Source organism: Thalassophryne amazonica, chromosome 7, assembly GCF_902500255.1.
Source record: "Thalassophryne amazonica chromosome 7, fThaAma1.1, whole genome shotgun sequence".
Classification (NCBI taxonomy): domain Eukaryota; kingdom Metazoa; phylum Chordata; class Actinopteri; order Batrachoidiformes; family Batrachoididae; genus Thalassophryne; species Thalassophryne amazonica.
In genome coordinates, this window is record NC_047109.1 from 17,446,705 (window position 1) to 17,467,398 (window position 20,694).

A 20,694-nucleotide genomic window follows, 5' to 3' on the forward strand; every position below is an offset into this window, starting at 1 on the left:
TGTTTATAATGTCCAATTCACCCTTTGAAAGTGTGAGGAAGCTGGAGCACCCAGAGCGAACCCACCTCAACACTGGGAGAACATGCAAAGTCCACACAGAAAGGACCAGGTGGGAAGCGATCCTATAACCTTCTTGCAGTGAGGCAACAGTGCTGACCACTTAGCCGCTGTGTCACCCCTGTCAGCAGTTCTGTCTTTTAAATATGAAGTTCCTGTTCAGGGCAAAGCAGCATTTTGTTCAGTTATAAAGCTGCAGTGGGCACTGATGAAGGGGTCAAAGGGCATCACAGTGTGTGTGATTAATAGGTGTTTTTTTTAAATAAATAAAATAATAAATAAATAGGTTTGAGCTCAGACCATCACACAAGTGCAGCAGTACCACACGCAGCTCATTTATTATGATGTCCTGGTTATTGGTCTCTTCATTCCCTCATTTTTCTGCACAGGTATTTATCAGAAGAAGACGTTGTGGACCAGATCAACCCATTTGTCCAGCTGGTCAGCGGTGTGGTGTGGTTGTTGAGAAACAGTGAAGTGTATATAAGCCAGAGCCTGGAGGCGGAGTGCAACAAATCACAGAACACAGGTACATACAGAGTCCGTAACCATAGCAACAAGAGGCTCAAAGGACATTTTGGACACTTTTATTTCCATATGATTTCAGTGCTGCCAAAGGTCTCCAATAGTGCTCCATCTGTTTTAGGAACAGCGAGAAAGTTGAAAGTATCAAATCGTTTAGAACTGCAAACATAAAGTTTTCATCGTTTCATCGTGCGTCTTAAGTCTGGACTTGAAAATCTCCACAGAACCTGATTGTTTTATTGACGCAGGGAGATCATTCCACAGAACAGGGCATGACAAGAGAAAGCTCTGTGACCCGCAGACTTCTTATTCACCTTAGGGACACAAAAGCCCCGTTTACACATAGACGGTAAGAGGTCCCGGAAGAGTTTTTGGCCGTCTTAAGGATCACACGCCGTTGTACATGCCGGCACTAGGGGGCGAGGCTTAGTTCCGGCTTTACCGGGAATCGTCGAAAAAATTATTCAACATGTCTAATAATTCCGGGAGCGCTCCCGGAGAATTCGCTTGATGACGGAGACAACGCGAACAACGGCGTTTGATACTTTTTAATGGCCGTTTCATCTTGCCCCTTCCTGTAGTGCCACAGTTTACACTGCCGTAATTGGCGGCCGGCGTTATATCCCTAATCAAGGGCATTTTAACCGGTGACAGAGGCAGACAAAACGGCGGCGCTAGCGGACAGTACGCCGTTCTAAACGCCGTCTCCCGGTTAACGGCGTTCCAAACGGCCGATAGGTGGCGGTCAATATAAAAACGCTAGCGCGCTGCATGCAGGCCTCTCACTCGCGGCCAGCTCCAGATATTTTTGCAGAGAAGCTCCAGTATGCCTCCTAAAAGAAAATTGGCAGCGGCAAGGACTTACCAAAAGGTCTGGTTCAGAAGCAGAGGGTAGCCCTGTGGTGGAGACGAGCAACACGTTGAGGAGGGGAAAAGGAAAGAGAAGAAAAGGCTGAGGATGATCTCCCTCCCTCTGCAGTGACAGGCATGTATTCCTGCTGCTTCAGCCAATTATACTCTGGGGGCAGTGCCTATATGCAAAAGTTCCTGGAGTAACGCAGGATTTGCCTGCATAAATCCAGCAGTACACAGGGCATTATCGGCGGCAGCAGAACACCGACGTTGTCATGCGCATCTTAACCTGCGATTGTAAATGATAGAACTGGCATTAACCCCCGTTGCCTGTTGTGTGCCGGATGCTGCGGCGTCAAAACGCCGATTTATTCGGCAGATTTAGCGCCGTTTTATCCGCGTATTTGCGGCTAGTACGGTGGTACGCCGGCGAAATGCTCCGCCCCTTTCCACCGTGAAAACAGCTGGAACTACCGCGAACTTCGGTCTACGTACTATCCGCCGACAAAACCGTCTATGTGTAAACCATGCTAAAGTAGTCCTGCACCCTGAGAACGTAAAGCCCGGGCCGGTACGTAAGGTTTAATTAGGTCAGCTAGGTAGGGAGTTGCCAGTCCATGAATAATTTTATAGATTAGTAGCAGAACCTTAAAATCTGATCTCACTGGGACAGGAAGCCAGTGAAGGGATGCCAAAATGGGTGTAATGTGGTCGAACTTTCTGCTTCCTGTAAAAAGTCTTGCTGCAGAATTTTGAACCAGTTGGAGAGCCCTAATGCTAGACTGCGGTAAACCAGAAAATAGAACATTGCAGGAGTCCAGTCTAGAAGAGATGAACGCATGGATCAGGGTCTCAGCATCAGCCATAGACAGGATGAGACGAATCTTCGCTATATTTCGCAGGTGGAAGAAAGCAGTCCTAGTAATACCATGCCTGAAGGTGATGCAGCACAGTGCAGTCTGCATTTTGGAATAAACTGCCACAGTGACAGGCCCACTGACAGCACGTACTCTGGCTCTGCACCCCGGGTTGGTAGATGACCCCCTGCCTGCAGCGTAAATGCTTGCGCGGTCATCTCACTTTGTTTTTTGCTTTGATTTCCTGTTTTCTGTTTCTTCAGTTTTGTAAAACTTTATAAAAACCTTGTAACTGTTAGAATGGCCCAAGCAGTGGCTCACCCCTCTGAGTCTGGTCTGCTTGAGGTTTCTTCCTCAAATCATCAGCGGGAGGTTTTCCTTACCACTGTTGACTGTGAGCTTGCTCTGGGGGTTGTAAGGTTAGACCTTACTCGTGTGAAGTACCTTGAGGCAGCTTTCTTGTAATTTGGTGCTTTATAAATGCAATAAATAAATAAAGTTCTTTGTAAATACTGATTCTTGAAAAAACATTATTTTCTGAATATCTTCTGTTCATGAATGGATGATTTTCCTGTTGATTCTGGCTTTTTGCTGAAAGACCAGTCATTTGTTTTTCATGTGTTGACTGTGATTAAATAGGCGGTCGCCCACTCGCTTAATGGCTGAACTGCTGAAAAGGATGATGAAAGTTAAATTCGGACCGAACTGGTTCAGATGTCATATTGGCTCAGTAATATCTTAGATCAGTCAAAGCTGTTTCATTTTCACTGATGCATGATAAAACAGCACTGACATGAATTTTTAAAATTATTTTACCTCATATCATCTAGAACCTCATTGATTTGAATCTTCGCAGCTATGAATGACAGATTTATTCTGCTATTGAATGCCAGTTCAAATAAGTTTAATTGAATATTGTTCAGTCAGGTTACATGCATTACTGTGCAGTTTTAAATTTTGCATAATTGTATTATGGCTTGATTCTGTGTCATGAATGGAAAGTTGTTGTAATGGAAATTATTTTTTTTCCCTGTTACCTTGTCCCTCACTCTGTGTAAATATGTAAAATAAACAGTGGTGGGCACAGATAACCAAAAAATTAACTTCGATAACAGATAATCAGATAACTGAAAAGTTATCTTCGATAAAGATAAAACAGTAAACCACCCAAAAATGTATCGGAAGTTACAGATAACCGATAACAGATAAATTCCAATATTATCTCTTACACATTTACAACTACTAGTAAAACAAATATAATAGCTTCCAATAATATTAAAAATAACAAGAAACCCAAACAATAAGACCACACTTTTTTTCTTTCAACAGTCTTCCCCTGCTGGTAGCACTTATTTACTACAGCGCTTCGAGCACAGAGGCACCCTGAGACCCAAACAATGAGACCACACTTTTCTTTCAGCAGTCGGCCTCCGCTGGAAGGTCTTGTTTATTAAAGCCCTCCCAACACAGAGGCACTCTAACAGCAACTGTAAAGCCAGCTTTCTATCAATTACAAAGCTCCAGTCATGCGTAGGTCTTGAAAAATAGTCATATTGAGTTATGGTGTTTATTTATAAATAACATTAATACCGATAGAATAACTCCATTAATGTCAATTCTTTCATTTGTACAAAGTTAAAATATAACATATATCTTTTAATGTTTAATAATGCACTAATTGAGGTTTTGTAACAAAGAGACAGATCGCAAAGGATTCTGGGTAAAGGTGCCTCTCCTAAACACTGATTGGTTCAGTCAGTCATTATGTAAACCAACACGTTAATGTGATGTCTGTCGTGTGTTGGTGTTTAAATGTGCTTTTGTAAAATATTCAGTTTTTTTATTTGTAAAAACAGGCATTTTTATGGAGCCCTGGAAGTGTCATCGCAAAATGTTTTGCACATTCTCTCTTTACAACATTCATTTGATGTTGTAAAATGTGCTTTACGCTGTGTGAGATGATTTTTCATGGAGGAGTTTTTTTGGACCAAGTTTCAGGTTAATTGTGCGTCCTGCATCGTGTAGTGTTCATGGAGTATCAAGCTGCGGTCAACATCTGACGACCACCTCCTGATCGCCGATCGTACGGTCGAATGAGAATCAAACCTGTTTGATATATTATTGTGGTTGGCCGTCGTGAGGGTTTCCTGCTGCTGAAAGCTACAAGCAGCATCCAACCGTTCGCACTGTGCCTGTGCAAACACTGCAGAGCTGTCTTGTAATAATGTTGTTGTTGTTGTTGTTATTATTATCACTATTTTGCAGTTGTTTTGTTTTTAAACTTTAATTTGTAAAAAAAAAAGCCATTTGCAAAGCAAAAAAGTTGATTTGACAATCATCTGACATAACCGGGGTCAAAATAAATAGAACACTGCCATCTACTGGTTCCCAGACACTGCCATGAACACTACTGTCCAGTAGATGCTAGATGGCAGTAGAGGCCTTCAAAACAAATTCTAGATAATCTCTGTCTGCTCACATTTAAAATGCGTGGAATTTAACAAACGCAATTAAAATATCAACGTCTATAAACGCAGAGAATATATTCAAGAGAGTTTTAGGCACTAGAGTTTAATGCTGTTGTCCGTGGAGCCTGAACAGAGTGTCTGAAATGCATTTGTCCTGTCGTGACGTACTGAGATTACATCATCCTACCCAAAATGCACTGCGGGGCAGAGCATGTGCTCACAAAACCTTAAAAATTAGCACATTACTTTAAAACTAAAACATATATCTGATATTTTTACTTGATGAAACTTCAGATATGACGTAATTTTACATAACTTGTCCAAAATTAGTTTGGTTAAAATTTAAACCACAAGTTAAAAATGTATGCCTCTGGATGACTTGGGTCATATTGCCAGCATATCGGTATGGTGTTAAAGGAAATGTTTTTTTTTTGGGGCGGGGGGCTGTTTTTCCTTTGTCTGCAGAGGATTGAGATGCTTCTTATACAAGCAGTTCTCTTCTGTTTGCAAAGGTTATAACTTTGCGTCTGTTACAGAACTTTTAACAGGTGGGTGCTCAAGTACTTTTAAAAATGCTTGTGGCTGTTCAGCTTTGTTTATTTTGTTTATCGGCTTAAAAGTTATTGGACAAAAATTAATCGGAAGATAATTGGTCTGATAATGGTTTTTAAAGTTATCTAAAAAGATAATCCAATGCTGAAAACATTATCTTCGATAATTATCTGTTATCGGAAGTGTGCCCACCACTGAAAATAAATATGGAATTTTTGTTGTATTCATCCTTAAAAAAAATGTGCTCAAAGTTGGTCCCTCATTTAAAAAAATTTTCCTTGGGTAACCTCCTCCCACACCCTCCCCAGATTTGGTGCTCACAGTCCGACAGTCTTAGATTTTTTTAACCTCAACCTACTTATTTGTCTGGAATAAGATAAAACTGGTCATTTTTATTTTAAATTTTTTTTTCTATTTGCCAGTGAGTTTATTTTTTATTAGTCTATTCTAAATATGAAGAGAAAATCAAACCTTTTTGGGACACACAAAGGCTCAGGCAGGAAGCGACCTCACAACCTTCATGCTGTGAGGCAACAGTGCTAACCAGTAAGCCACTGTGCTGCCTGTCCCATCATTCAAATTAAATGTGAAAAATTCACTCTGGAAATACTGCAGCACAGACTTCTTAGATGATCCATTAGTACAATTAACCACAGAGGGAGCCATATGATCATAAATACTAGCAATAAAATGCTCAGAAAGGACAGACACGGTCGGTCCACAACAGCTAACAGCCTCTACTAGCGGAGCTCTGAAGATTGCTCAGTCTGCACACGCTACCTGTGACTCAGAGTGACCCCCACTCCTAATTTTATCTTAAAAATGAAGTAGTTATTTAAGCTAAATAAATTCAGCTCTGTACATTTGTCATGGAGGGGAAAACCAGCTATAGTGACCACAACTGTTTTTATTTCTGCTCTAAAGTTAGACATTTTAACATGGTTTCTGTGAGAAACTGTTCACTTTTGGGTGCAGCCTCAAGTGGCCATTCAAGGAACTGCAAAATTTGGCATTTTGGGATTTGCTTCCTATAGCCGGTCCGGAGGTTGGAGCTCGGCTGCCACGCAGTATTAAAGACAAAACTTCAGGCAGTTTTTTTGCTGTTTTTTCTTGTTGCATTCTAATTTACAGAGCTCCCCCTACAGCTCAGGAGTTCATATGTCACAAAAAAAAACGCACTATGCTGGCTCACACTGCTGGCTCTCCCGCTCCGCTCTCCCCTGCTCTCCATGTGCATTTGTTTTCAATGGAACTGTGTAATACACAGAGAACAGTTTTTCTCAGTAGCAGAGATCAGGCGGAGAGCTGTCCCACTGCCTGCATGTTTGTTTACTGAAATATACTCATGAGTTTCCAGTATATCCTACGGCTGTCCGATAGATCAGTCTGGGCTTCAGATTGGATAAAGCTTCAGCTCAGGGTGTGAGAGAGGACCAACGCAGCTGTATCAGGATTGAAGAAAAGAGACAGAGGCTGTGAGGTTTTATTTATTATTATTTTTATTTCTAATTTTATTTATCTGGAGCGCTCGCTGTCTCTCTCTCTCTGATGAGGCATAGTGGAGTTGTTTGATGTCCCGACAGTGCACAGTCAGGACATATGACATCATGTTTTCAGACCATGGCAAACTGCTCAAGTCCAGCTTGTCCCAACAGCAAGAATGCCTGGGGCCTCATGTACAAAGGCTGCGTACGCACAAAAACGTGACATATGTCTCTCTCCACGCCAGCATTCAAATGTATCAAAAGTGGAATGATCGTGGAAATGCGGAGTGTGCCACGCCAAAATTCTGGCTGGCGTACACACGTTTCTACAGCTATTGTTCCACTGCCGACACATAGAGGTGACGCTGGGAAACGTTAATAGTGTAAAAACATGAAGTCATCAGAGTGATGTGCACACCAGAGACACACTGATGAACATTTAACATACCCACGTGTTTCAAATTATATGTGTGGATATAAAAGCATGCAAGGTGATGCATAAAATGGCCCTAACAATAGCTGCATTGTCACAGGATCTTGGAAATGGTGCAATCTGAGGTGAGCGTGTATTCAGGGAATATGAGGATTTACCTGTGCATGATGATAATTGGCTCATAAACCGGTGTTGATTACCAAGGCTACTGTTACTGGAGTTGCACACAGAACTGCGGTCGGTCCAGAGTACAATACTCTGAGGAGCCAGGGGTTGTCTGTGCTCACACAGGTGCTGACCACTCTGGGCTTCCTGGCAACAGGGGCATTCTGGCGGGAGCTGGCTGATCGCTCAGGAGTGTGCCAGTCACCCTTGAGCCGAGCCGTGCCAGCTGTGTGGAACACAATCATCCAAATGTCATCCAGGTACATCATTCCAACATTAAAGCACAATTTGCAGAGAGTACCTGTTTCCCAAATGTAATCAGCACTATTGACTGCACACATATTGCTATAAAGGCACCATCAAATGATGAATTTGTTTTTGTTAATAGGAAACAATTTAATTCCATCAATGTTAAAATCAGATGTGATGCGCAAATGCAATGGGTTGGGTTTGGAACAGGCAAGGGGCTGGCACGGTGTGCGATGTGTGGCTGCTTGGTGAGTAAATAGTTTGTGTAATTGTTCCGAACAAAAATCAGCGTGGGCGCATTTGGGCATGTGTGCATTCAAATATGTTTATTATTCTTTCTTTTTTTTTTTCTCAGTGGTGAAACTAGAGCTGCAGAGCTTGTTAACAAGCCCCCTATTATCTCTCTGTGTTCAGTATTTGTCAATAAATGCATGCGTAAAGTTGTCGTCACACAGTGTCAGCTGCGGCACACCTCATTTCTTTTAACTTCATTGTGTGTGCACTGCTTCCATTTCATGTTTATTCTGGTTCATTGGGTACCAAATAAAATATCCATGCATATCTCCATTTACTTCATTTACTCCACTTCATCTGTAGTTTTTCTTACCGTGACAGAGAGGGGAATCCCCAGATCCCACCGCCTATTTACATACATTTGAATATTTAAATTGGTGCATGGACAGGGAGGAGCTTGGTACGTCTGCATGTACGCTCATTTCCATGTTGATTGGGATGTATAAATGGAACGTGCTTGGATCCATGCGTACGCAAACTTTGATCAATCTGGATTTTTTTTTTTTTTTTTTTTGCGTATGCCAGTTTCTGGGTTTTAGTGTACAGCATATTTCAGTAAGAAATCCACACAAGTCTTTGTACATGAGGCTCCTGGTCTGTAAATGTTTTGCACATTTCTTCATCTTCCAGCTCTCACTGTTCCAACAAACACTGAGGTTGACCTGTGTGTGACCTCTTGCTCGGTCATGTGCTCTTTTTCTTTTATTCTATTCCTCAGACAGCATTTTTTATTTATTTTTGCTTTTTCACTGGCTGTGCTGTGATGATGAACATGTAAGAAATGAAGCCTTCGATGGCTTTGTCATATACCCACTTATTCGCCGGTGCCTTAGTAGGCAGGCGTGTATGTGTTGTTGTGTTGTAAAGTAGCTTGTATGCGAGACCCAAGATTCTTGTTCTAAGGACCGTAGGTCAGCATCTCTGAAGTTGAAAGGCTGGATTTCTGCTATGAGATCCGTGGTGGGGGAGAGAGAAAGCCCCCATTCTCCCCAAAACAAGTCATTTAGTGATTTACAATTACTCCCAAACTGTAACATTAAGGGAAAAAATGTTGCGTAGTTCCCCTCTAACCTGATTGACCTGATGTGACTCCCAGCGTTACTCTCAAAACAACACCCTCACTTTTTACCCTGACAAACCTCCTGAATTGGAGTGTGATACACACGTATGAAAACACAGAAATAACAGAAGGATCATTTTTCCACAGTTTTTCTCACACTGTGGGTTTGTAAGACTGGCACTTTTTCTGTAGCTCTGTGTCTGGACCCAGTAATTCAGGAATACTAACTCTTTCAGGTTTCTGGGTAGTAGATGATACAATTAGGTGTTCGGGGAGTTCTGTACATAAAGTCATAAAGTTGCATATCTGTGAGAATGACGTGATTTGTCTTTTGAGTTACTACGTGCAGTGTTTTTAATGGATAGACCTGGTGGGTTGTTGGATAGTTAAACCACTTTCTCCACTGAACTCACCTGGTGACGCAGTCAGTAGGAATGAGAATCTGAACCCTCTGATCTGTCTGAAAGACAACATTTTTGCTTTCATAACAGAAAGTGTCTGGTTTGTTTTATTTATTTCCTAATCGGTGAAATTGCTGTCACAGGGTCATTGCATTATTTCACAGACGTGATATCCGCCAGAACTGCAGTGGGTCACAACGCTGAGGGCGAACTGATCCTGTTCCACATCGATGGGCAGACTGAGCACAGAGGGTAAGAAAAGAACTGAACAAGAGAGAGAGAGAGAGCGTTTCTTTTATCCAGAAAAACTACCTACAGTAGAATAGGCTGAAGGGGTTAACCCTCTGACCGCCACAGGCCATGGGACGCACCCTGTCACGGCTTTTTTTTTTTTTTTTTCTTCATGATGCACCACAAAACATTTGTCTTAATTAGGTTGCAGTGTGTTGGCAGTAAAAAAACAAGCACACTATAGATACGACAGGAGATCGCGTTAGCTGCACGTCACTGTGGCATCCAAAAGAGCGGAATTTTATCATAGAAAGTGCCCCTCCCTCGCAGTAAAATGGACAGCATTGGAATGGCTTGTTTTTGGTTGAACTCACACACACTGTGCACTGTAGTGCACACTCTGGGACATGGCTGGTGCCGGCCTGCTGGCACGTTTGTCCCAATTTAGAGGTGTTCTGTGGTGCAGTACAGCCCGCAGACAAATAAAATACTGATAAGTCCTTTTTTTTGGGGGGGAGGGGTTTGTTTTTGCTTTTTCTCTTGTGCAGTGCTTGATTAAAGGAGTTTTCTGGGGTGGTGCACAAACACACAGGAGAACCTGTAACTGACATGACTGTAAATTCAACAGTAATGACTAATATTATTAATACTGCTTGGATAATGCAGTCTCTTCTCAGCAGCATTAAAACTGCTCTGGTTTCTCACCTTGTGAAAATGCACAAAACTGTAAAATATTTGCTTTTCTGTGAGTGCTGCACAGGTTATTTTCCCTTTGCAGCATCTTTGTGCCCAAAACTGTGTCTCTGCACAACAATCAGAGGACTTGAAGCAAACGTGGTGGTAAATAAAATAGACACGTGAGTAACGGGTTCACCCCCACCCCTGCCGCTAATCTCTCCACCAATCAATGCCACTGATTGGAGTTTTCAGTGCTGTGACCCTGCAGGTTAATATGATGCAACCTCAAATAAGACAACAAGCTGCATTTTTGAACATGTTCACTGCACATGAAATCAGACTGTAAAACTCAGATCACATCCAGCAATGACCTTTCACCTTTAAATAACAATGCCTGTCTTTTTCCTGTCTGTGCAGTATGAGTCTGTGGGAAGTGGCTGAGTTTCTGAAGAGTTACGGCGTGATCAATGCCATTAATCTGGATGGAGGCGGGTCTTCTACTTACGTAGTTAATGGATCACTGGCCAGCTATCCTTCTGATCACTGGTGAGCCAATTTCATCAGACATAAAGAAGTCTTGTATATTTTTATAGTACATGCGCTGTTATGCATAGCTGATGTGATGCAAAGTAGAGCTTCAAATAAAAACCAGATACCATAATTTCTGGACTATAGAGCGCACCTTAATATTGGTCACACCCACCAATTTTAAAAACACAAAAGAAATTGTACATAAATAAGCTGCACTTGTCTCTAAGCTGCAGGTCTCCACATTGTAACATGAGATATTTACACAGAAAGATGTTAGACAGAAATTTTTTAACTTTTAATTATCGTAAATACGTACCGTAAATGCTTTTTACCCTTAAGTGTTAGACATAAATATTGACATGCACGCCACCGAGCTTGCCCGCACGGTGTCTCTGCCCCACACTAAGAACTGAGTAATTGTAACTTTTCTTGAGATTTCATCGCGTGCTGCCCGGATCGGATGGAGTCTGTGCTAAATGAGACGTTAGCGGTAACTTTTTCTACTTGTTGCACCAAGATAGAGAACCGTTTTGGAAGGGTGGTTGGAGAAGGCTCCGCTCCGCTGAGTGATCTGATGGCGCAACTCTGGCACAAAGTGCCGGAGAGGGACTTTTCTTTGCTAAAATGAACAAGTAAGACCTTATATTTACAGTGTGTGTGAGTTTACACCGCATGAGGAGCGCAGCTTTCAGGAAATCAATTGACAGCATCAATTGACGTATTTCGACTTATAAAAAAGCCTCTAAAAATCCAAAAATTAGCTGCATCATTGTAAAAGCCGCAGTGTTCAAAGCGTGTGAAAAAAGTAGTGGCTTATAGTCTGGAAATTACGGTAGACAAAATGAGTAATTGTTGGAGATCTGCAAAAGGGAACAAAAAAAAAAGATAGATGACATATGTGGCATTGGATCCAAAGTAGCTGGTGCTGTGAGTATTTCACACAGTGAATGCACCATTCAGCTGCAACGTTGACAGGTGTGTGTAAAGTGGGAAACATTGCACTCAGAAGAAAGGGTTACCTTGATTTTATTGTTTTGTCTTTGTAACTGTAACGAAACACATGATGGAGTGAATGTTTGTAGCATCTCTGTGAAGATGGAATTTGGTCAGAGTATTTCATATTAACAAACATTACGTAACGACAAACACGGAGCAGTGATGGTGGGGCTTGGCCTCCTTCCTTCTAGCCAATTGCTTCACCAAAAGTTTCATTACCCGAAGCCTTATTTAACAGTAAATTAGAGACTTCTGACATCTACAGATCGGCTAATGTATAATCAGTGATGCCGGTAACGTGTAACTCTAATCTGGCCGCTTTTTTCAGTAACAAGTAATCTAATGTATTAATCTTTTCAAATCTGTAATCAGATTCAAGTTATTTCTCCAAGTCACTGTGCGTTACTATTATTTTTGCCTTGTGGGTCGATCGCAGCATTACACTTGCCCTCTGGGCAAGTTAAATATGAGGTCAAGAAAGATGTCTATTTTATTTTTTATGTTCATTGAAGTCAAGAAAGGGAGACTATAAAGTGAATATTAGCAAAACGGGTTATCGTTTTCATGTTGAGGTGGCGGGGTGGGGGGGGGGGTTGTTGTCGGCAGATGCTTAAAGTAACTATTAATCTAACTTGGTTACTTTTAAAATTGAGTCATCAGAGTAAGTTACTTTTTCAAGGAGTAATCAGAAATCAGTAATTGTATTTCTTTTTCAAAGTAACTGTGGCAACACTGTGTATAACTGACTTGTCTTATGGACAAGTCCAAAAGCCTGAATTTCTGACAAACAAACCAGCTTGTAAAAGTATAATTTTTTATGTTCTGTTTATCAGAAGTTGTTTTTAGTCCTTTTCAGAGTGTTGGTGGACTCAAACCAGTTTGCACTTCATTGGATGAGCTCTGCTGTTGTTGCTTTGAGAATTGAGCCACTGGCCTTTAAAAATAAATAAATACTAACCTCTTTTTAACCATTCTTCTCAGTAAACCAGACAATAGGTGGCGCTGTGGCCGGCCTGTCTCCACTATCCTGTGCATCCACCAACACGGTTGCCAGCCGGCAGACTGCAGTGGTCACGGCGTCTGTGTGGGTGGTCACTGTCAGTGCCAGAAGGGTTGGCAGGGTCACGCCTGTGACACCCAGATGTGTCAGACACAGACCTGTGGCCCTCATGGAAACTGCACCTCCAGTAAGTGAATGAACCAGAGCGCTGAGATTCACATTGAAATGTGGTCGAAAAGCGTGACATGGGAGTTAAAAGATGTTCTCCCTTTTAAGTAACATCCCGGTGGTGTTGCGGGTTTGACAACAGTCTGTACAGTTTGTATACATGCTGTGTTAAAACAAACAATTTCAATCAACATACGACTGAAACTGTGACGTTAACCTCATTTTTTCTTTGCCTTTTCAGCGTCTCACTAGGTTCTGTTAATTAACAGTGTACAGTTGTAGAGCAGGTGGCTGAGAAGATAAGGAGCCGGCCTGCCAATATTTAGACTTTGGTTGGAATCCTGCTCATGCTACCTGTCTGTCAAGGCACTTAATCTGCATTGACCCATCCCGCACAGCTGTATGTGGGTACCAGCCTTAGCTGGGGAAGTAACCTACAAGGGACTGGTGTCCTGTCTGGGGGAGTTGTAGACTCTTATCCACTCAGGCGTCCAGAGAGGAGCACCGGCACCAGCGGGCCGCAGGGTGTATGTAGGACGTCTTAGGATTCAATTTTATTTATGTAACCAAAAAAAAAAAATCTCAAACTGTCACAGCAGGCTTTAGGCTGTCCAACACACAACAGGATCTGACCCTCGGAAGTCTTCAAAGGATGAGGACAACTTTTGGAACACGGCACAGTTACAGAAATCTACTGTAGTGTCAGTAGTAGAAATACAACATAAATTGTGAAAATGGGGGTGTACGGAGCAAATATTCTGCCAAAGGTTTGCGAACAAAAGTAACATGTTGTAAAATACTCTAATATTTATCAAGACAGCGTATTTAGCATATACAAAATGTACATTCCAAGCAAATACACAAAGTATTTCTACTGTGTCACCCTTCAGAAAAAAATTACTGTTACAAGTTCAAAAATTATATCCCATATTTTATCCTTAAAATACAAAAGTATCATGTGACTTCTGGCCAGTCATTCTTCTGTGAGTGCTGAGGATCTTCTCATGAATGTGCAAGTAATTTGCACTTCACAACAGCAGATGGCGTTTAAATGGGCTCATTAGAATCATGTTTGTGAAGTTGTGAATTCTTGTTGAACGCAAACACAAATATCGGCAGTGATTCTTCCTAAATGATGGTGATGAAAAAGCGAAGGGTTGGTATAGGGACTAACTCCAAACAGTTACCTAAGGCCATGGCTGGATGTCTTTGGTACGAGGTCTCTATGGGTCCTTGGGTACCACCAGCATGTCTCAAAGAAGTGGTTACTTCGAGAGGCTCAGTTCAGTATTTTTTACATGTATTGCATTTGTCTGGACATGCATTCAGGTGCCTCAGTGTTGTGATAAAGGTCGAGGACATGCCCACATCTCACCAGGCTGCAGCAAATGGATACTTTCAAGAGGTGGGCATGGACCAGTTGTCTGCCTGGGTGGTTGCCATCCAGGACACAAGTTGGTCCCATGATGTAGCGAGGCAGCACCAGCACGTTTCCAGATCTGAGCTTTAAAGTTTCAGGCAAATATTAGCTCCAGGGACCAATCAGAGAAGACCAACTCCAGATGTCTCCCTGGACACCAGGACCTCGTTAGGAAGAGGATAGTGATCTTCAGCCTCAGACACGAGGAGGAGACGGGGTGGAATGAGTGAGGGGTGAGGGAAAGGGGTTTGGGAAAAGGTCTTCAATCACACGGAGGTGGGGGGGGGGTGTTCCACAGTGTGTAACTGATCAGTGTTTCAACTTGGATTCAATTAAAAACCTGAGGAGGCAGCAGAATAACTATCTTCTTTGTGAGTAGTTAAGACTATGTTGTGTTGACTTACTGACGAAGCTGTAACCTTTCGTCTGCAGATGGCTGCGTGTGTGACGCTGGATGGAGAGGAGAGAACTGCAGTCGAGGTACTCGTTCACACGTGCAGTGTGATAACTGTACTGCTGTGAGGCGTGTTCTCACCACTTTAAAAATATCACATTATTCACAGCTGTAAGTTGTGCTCATCTGAAGAAATTCTGTCCTTCTGTCCATCCTTCGGGCAGACTTTTCTATCTTAAAACTTAAGAACCGTTAAACTCTCAAAATCAAAATGTGTATATATTAATACTGGGAGGTCCAAGCTCTGCATGCCAAAAAAAAATCATGCACTTCTGACATTTAGCTAAGCAGTGTGGGACCTGGTTAGTACGTGGATGGCAGACCTCTTCCATGTACTTCTCCAGGTAAAAACTAGAGGGCATCCGGCATAAAACATCTGCCATATACCAGCGCAGATCTGGCTGTGTCCACTGTGCTGACCCTGAACAAACACGGGAGCAGCCGAATGGACAGTAAATAAATAAATAAACTACCTTTTCACTGAATTTTGGGTTTCAATTCAGTTTCAGTTTGTTTTATTTGTATAGAGTCAAATCACTACAGTACTGCGTCAAGACGCTTCACATGACTAATGTCAAACCTTACCAACCCCCCTTACAAGAATACTCAAGCAGACCAGACTCAGAGGGGTGTCCCACTGTTAAGGCCATTCTAACAGTTACAAGGTTTGTACAAAGAATTTTTTAAACAGAAAAAACAGAAGAACAAAAACAGTCCTTAATTGAAACAAGACAAAACAAAAAGCTCACATTGCCTGCTAGATAGCAACAAAACCTGCTCAAATGTTTGGCAAGGTCTTGTCTGTTTATTCATTTGACCTTTTGATGAAGGTAGGATGGTCATACGGACAAAAATCAACTTACAGTTGTGTCCCTGCCCTCATGGGCAACTTAGTGTATCCAGAAAGTATTCACAGCGCCGCACCACTTCCACATTTTATGTTGCAGCCTTATTCCAAAATGAGTGGAATTAATTTTTTCTTCAAAATTCTACACACAATACCCCATAATGTCAATGTAAAAAGGTTTTTGAGATTTTTGCAACTTTATTAACATTTTTTTTAAAGGAAAAAACTAAGAGGTCATATGAGCTCAGGTACCTCCTGTTTCCACTGATCATCCTTGAGATGTTTCTACTGCTGAATTGGAGTCCACCTGGGGTAAATTCAGTTGACTGGGCATGATTTGGAAAGCCACACACCTGTCTACATATAAGGTCCCACAGTTGACAGTGCATGTCAGAGCTCAAACCAAGCATGAAGTCAAAGGACTTGTCTGTAGACCACCAAGACAGAATTGTCTCGAGGCACACATCTGGGGAAGGGTGCAGAAACATTTCTGCTGCTTTGAAGGCTTCATTGAGCACAGTGGCCTCCATCATCTGTAAATGGAAGAAGTTTAGATCCACCACTCTTCCTAGAGCTGGTCACCTGTCTAAACTGAGCGATCAGGGGAGACGGGCCTTAGTCAGGGAGGCAGAGGTGGGACGAACTCAGTGTCAAGTCATTCTCAAGTCACCAGTCTGCAAGTCCCAAGTCAAGTCTCAAGTCAGCTAGCAAACAATTGGTGGTCATTATGACTTGAGACTTGACTTGGGACTTGCTTATTCATGACTTGAGAGTGACTTTGTCCCACCTCTGCAGGGAGCTGACCAAGTGGTCCCAGTGGTCATTCTGTCAGAGCTCCAGCATTCCTCTGTGGAGAGAGGAGAACCTTCCAGAAGGTTTGGAGGAAACCAGGCACCATCCCTACAGTGAAGCATGGTGGTTGCAGCATCATGCTGTGGGGATCTTTTTCAGCAGCAAAAACTGGGAGACTAGTCAGGATTGAGGGAAAGATGAATGCATCAATGTACAAAGACATCCTGGATGAAAACCTGATCCTGAGATATCGACATCATCAAACACCTCTGTCCAGTGACCTCACGACTCTACATGATCGACCTAGGTGCCTTTTGATCTCAAAAAGTCAGATGACCGAGAGACATATGTCACTACTGAGATAAGCAAATGTCTCTTCAAGATCGACTCCTTCACCACATACATATATTCTTCTGATGGCAGGATCCAGGAAGTTGTTAAAAGCCTGAATCTTAGTTTTGATAAATGGACTGCATTAATGTAGCGCTTTTCCATCTGCATCAGATGCTCAAAGCGCTTTACGCATCCATGCCTCACATTTACCCCAATGTCAGGGTGCTGCCATACAAGGCCCCCCTCTACACACCGGGAGCACCTAGGGGATTAAGGACCTTGTCTGAGGGCTCTTAGTGATTTTCTGGTCAGGCTGGGATTTGAACTGAGGATCCTCTGGTCTCAAGGCCAACGCTATCCACTAGACCATCACCTTGATCCAGGACCATCTCAATTCCAGGCACTCGGATTCCTCACTCAGCTTCTCAAGTGCTTCAATCAACATATCCATTGATTTTGCAAAGATCAGTGTTGTCTGCAAAGTCGAGGTCAGTAAACTTTTCCTCACCAACAAAAGCACCCAAGTCACTGGTGTCCCCAACCCAAACCAACACCCAGTCTATGCAAGCATTGAACAATGTAGGCGCAAGAACACACCCCTGAGGAACACCAGTTTTCACTGGTAAAGCTCACTTTGCCTCCAGTCCAAACAGCACTCACAGTATCTGTGTATAGGCTAGCTATGATGTCCAGTAGCTTCTTGGGATCCTGTGAATTCTCAGGATGTCCCAGAGAGTAGTCTGAACAACTGAATCAAACGCTTTGCAAAAATCAACAAATGCTGCATTCTACAAGTTCCGACAGGGTTAAATGTGGTCAACAGTTGACTTCTTTGGTTTGAAGCCAGACTGCTCTGGTCGCTGAGCCACAAGTGGCTGAGACTGAATCCTATTGAGAAAGATCCTTGACACAGAGAGCAGAGTGATACCGCGATAGCTGTTATAAACCATATGAGCACGCTTTGCTTTGCAGACTGGGTCAACAGGGATAACACGGTTTACCAGATTGTACAGGGAGCTGAGGAAGTGGAATTAATGAACACGTGATTATTGTTAGTATTTTTGTGTTTATGTGTGTACAAGTAGCACCAAAGTATAAGTCAGAGGACCTTCCAAACTAATAAAAAAGTGACTTATCCTCCAGAAAACACAGTAGTCACTTTGGTTACATACTGTAACAGAAATTTAAAAAAAGGCAAAAATTAGGTATAATGAAAATAAGGTTGAAACCCAGTTTGCTACAGATGATCTCAGAGCAACTTTGAAACACATTAAATCCATAACATCACTTAACTATTCTGACTATGAGCCCAAACAGCTCATTAGTGTTACTAGTATAACTGACAGCGATCTTCCTAATGCTTTTAATGAATTTTTCTGTAGGTTTGAAAGGACAGACCTACATAAAACTGCTTAAATCTAAATAATAGCCATAGCCCTCACATCCCTTGTCATGAAAAACGTTGAGAAAATTCTTAAGGAAATCATGCTTGGCCTTCTTGACAGCAATCTCAATCCTTTGCAGTTTGCATACCAGGCAGAGAAAGGTGTGGATGATGCAAAAAAATTTTTTAATTTGGATAAAATCCATGAACATTTAGTAACACCCCGGTCCTATCTGAGAATTTTAGTTGCTGATTTTTTTTCTTCTGCTTTTAATAAGATGCAACCCCATATTTTAATTGATCGTCTTGCATCTCATTTTAAATTCTCTGAGCCGATTTTATTGGTGCTGTTAAATTTTTTAAGAGTTCAGTAGGTTTTTGTGAATGGTCGCATGTCTGACTGCATCACCTCTCTCACCCTCGCTGTACATCATGTATATAGACACCTGCAGAGTCAACCCGGAGGCAGCTATTTGGTGAAGTTTTCATATGATAGTGTTCTGTTGTCCCTTCTACAAGACCCTGGGTCAGGGCACGGCAAAACTCTGTCTGACTTTGTTCAGTGGTGTGGAGACAATTACTTGGACCTCAGTGTATCAAAAACCAAAGAAATGACTTTAGACAAAAGGCTTCAAATCATCATGACAGCATCATCAATGGAGAAAAGGTTGAAATTGTGGACTCCTACAAATACTTGGGCACAATATTTGACTCAGAATTGAAATTCACTAAAAACACTGAGGCTATTGTAAAAAGTAAAAAAAAAAAAAGTCAACTTGCTGAGGAAATTGAATTGACCCGTTTACATGCTTAAGCAGACAGTTACTCCTGGTCATTGGTATCATTTGGAATATCCCCATCTAAACAGCGACGCACATCTTCCACCGGTGCTTGATTTGGTCTGGCGTTCGTGTATATCCTGCTTCGTGTAAAACCCCTCACTACACACTTTTCTCAAACAGACATTAGCATTTTCTCATTTTTCTCTCCTGCGGGCTGCCTCCGCATCAAAACAGCGAGCGTAGTCTCTGGACCTGTTGCCAGATTTGGCGCAGTTATGCACAGAAGAGAGGGGGGCGGTGTGAGTGGTCCGCTGTGGCGTTTACCGAGCCCACAGACACGGTAAGCGCATCGGAGGCAGAGCAATCGCGGTGATATGCCGACCGGTGCCGCAACCGGCCCGCCTGATAAGGGAACACAATGTGCTGTTTATCTCTGCTTCTGTGGTGTCCGGTGGGTTGCGCGCGCCGCATACTAGTAGTTGCTGTACTCAAAAGACCAAGATTCCTTGCGGATAGGACATGCGCAGAACACAAAATAATGTTCCTTTCTATGGGGATATCCCGATGCGCGTTTATATGACCTGATATTCAGGTTAGAAAAGGAGTAAACCAGGGGTCTTATTTGGGTTTTAAAAACCGGAATATGAGCATACGAGGTCTGTCCAAAAAGTATCAGACCTTTTTATTTTTTTCAAAAACCTTATGGATTTGAATCACGTGTGCTTGCATGAGCCAACCTTGAACCCTCGTGAGCATGCGTGAGTTTTTTTCACGCCTGTCGGTTGCGTCATTTGCCTGTGAGTAGGCTTTGAGTGAGCACTGTTCCTCCCCCCTCGTTGGATTTTCATTTTGAGGAAAATGTCTGAACGATTGGAGCAGCGCTGAATCAAATTTTTCCAGAAACTGTGAGAGACAGCCAGGTGGAAACCATTCGGAAGATTCAAACGGCTTTCGGTGGCTTTTCAGTCGAGTGAGTATCGGAGGAATTGTGTAAGAGCTGGACATGTCACAACATGTCCTGTGAGACTTCCAACTTCCGCACGTCTTTCATTACAAAATCTCCTGTAACAGTGGAATGTGCCGAAAAAGTGCTGATGTCCACCTCTTCTGCAATTTCTCTGGTAGTCAGACGACGTCCCGGATCAACACAGCGTTCACTTTGGAAATGATCTGGCCGTTTCAGCCTGTCGATGGCCGCTTGGAGTGCGGCGCACCCTCCACCATTGTGCGCCGTCTTTAAACCGGTTGTAACACTCCTTAATCTGTGTGATGCCCATAGGATCGTCACCTAAAGCCGTCCGAATCTTCCGAATGGTTTCCACCTGGCTGTCTCTCATAGTTTCTGGAAAAATTTGATGCAGCAAAGCTCGAAATCGTTCCACCTCGCAATGAAAATCCAACGAGAGGGGAGGACCAGTGCTCACACAAAGCCTGCTCACAGGCGAATGATGCAACCGACGGGCGTGAAAAAAATCACGCTTGCGCATGAAGGTTCAAGGTTGGCTCATGCAAGCACACATGATTCAAATCCATATGGTTTTTGAAAAAAATAAAAAGGTCTGATACTTTTTGGACAGACCTCGTATTCGGGTTTTTGCGGGTGTTTACATGGCCGTGCGCAACTGGGTTATTGCTAATATTCCAGGTATGAAAGGGTTATTGGCTGCATGTAAACATAGTC

The 20,694-nt window shown here is 42.6% G+C and overlaps 1 protein-coding gene across 1 annotated transcript in view; it reads left to right on the plus strand.

Annotated features, from left to right (window-relative positions):
• Positions 1-20,694, plus strand: part of nagpa (N-acetylglucosamine-1-phosphodiester alpha-N-acetylglucosaminidase) — a 75,508-nt gene that overhangs the window by 10,647 nt on the left and 44,167 nt on the right. The window contains exons 4-8 of the mRNA XM_034173914.1: positions 447-586; positions 9,541-9,649; positions 10,724-10,852; positions 12,815-13,020; positions 14,854-14,901. Coding sequence (XP_034029805.1) covers positions 447-586; positions 9,541-9,649; positions 10,724-10,852; positions 12,815-13,020; positions 14,854-14,901 — 632 coding nt within the window. The remainder of the gene's footprint in view (positions 1-446; positions 587-9,540; positions 9,650-10,723; positions 10,853-12,814; positions 13,021-14,853; positions 14,902-20,694) is intronic.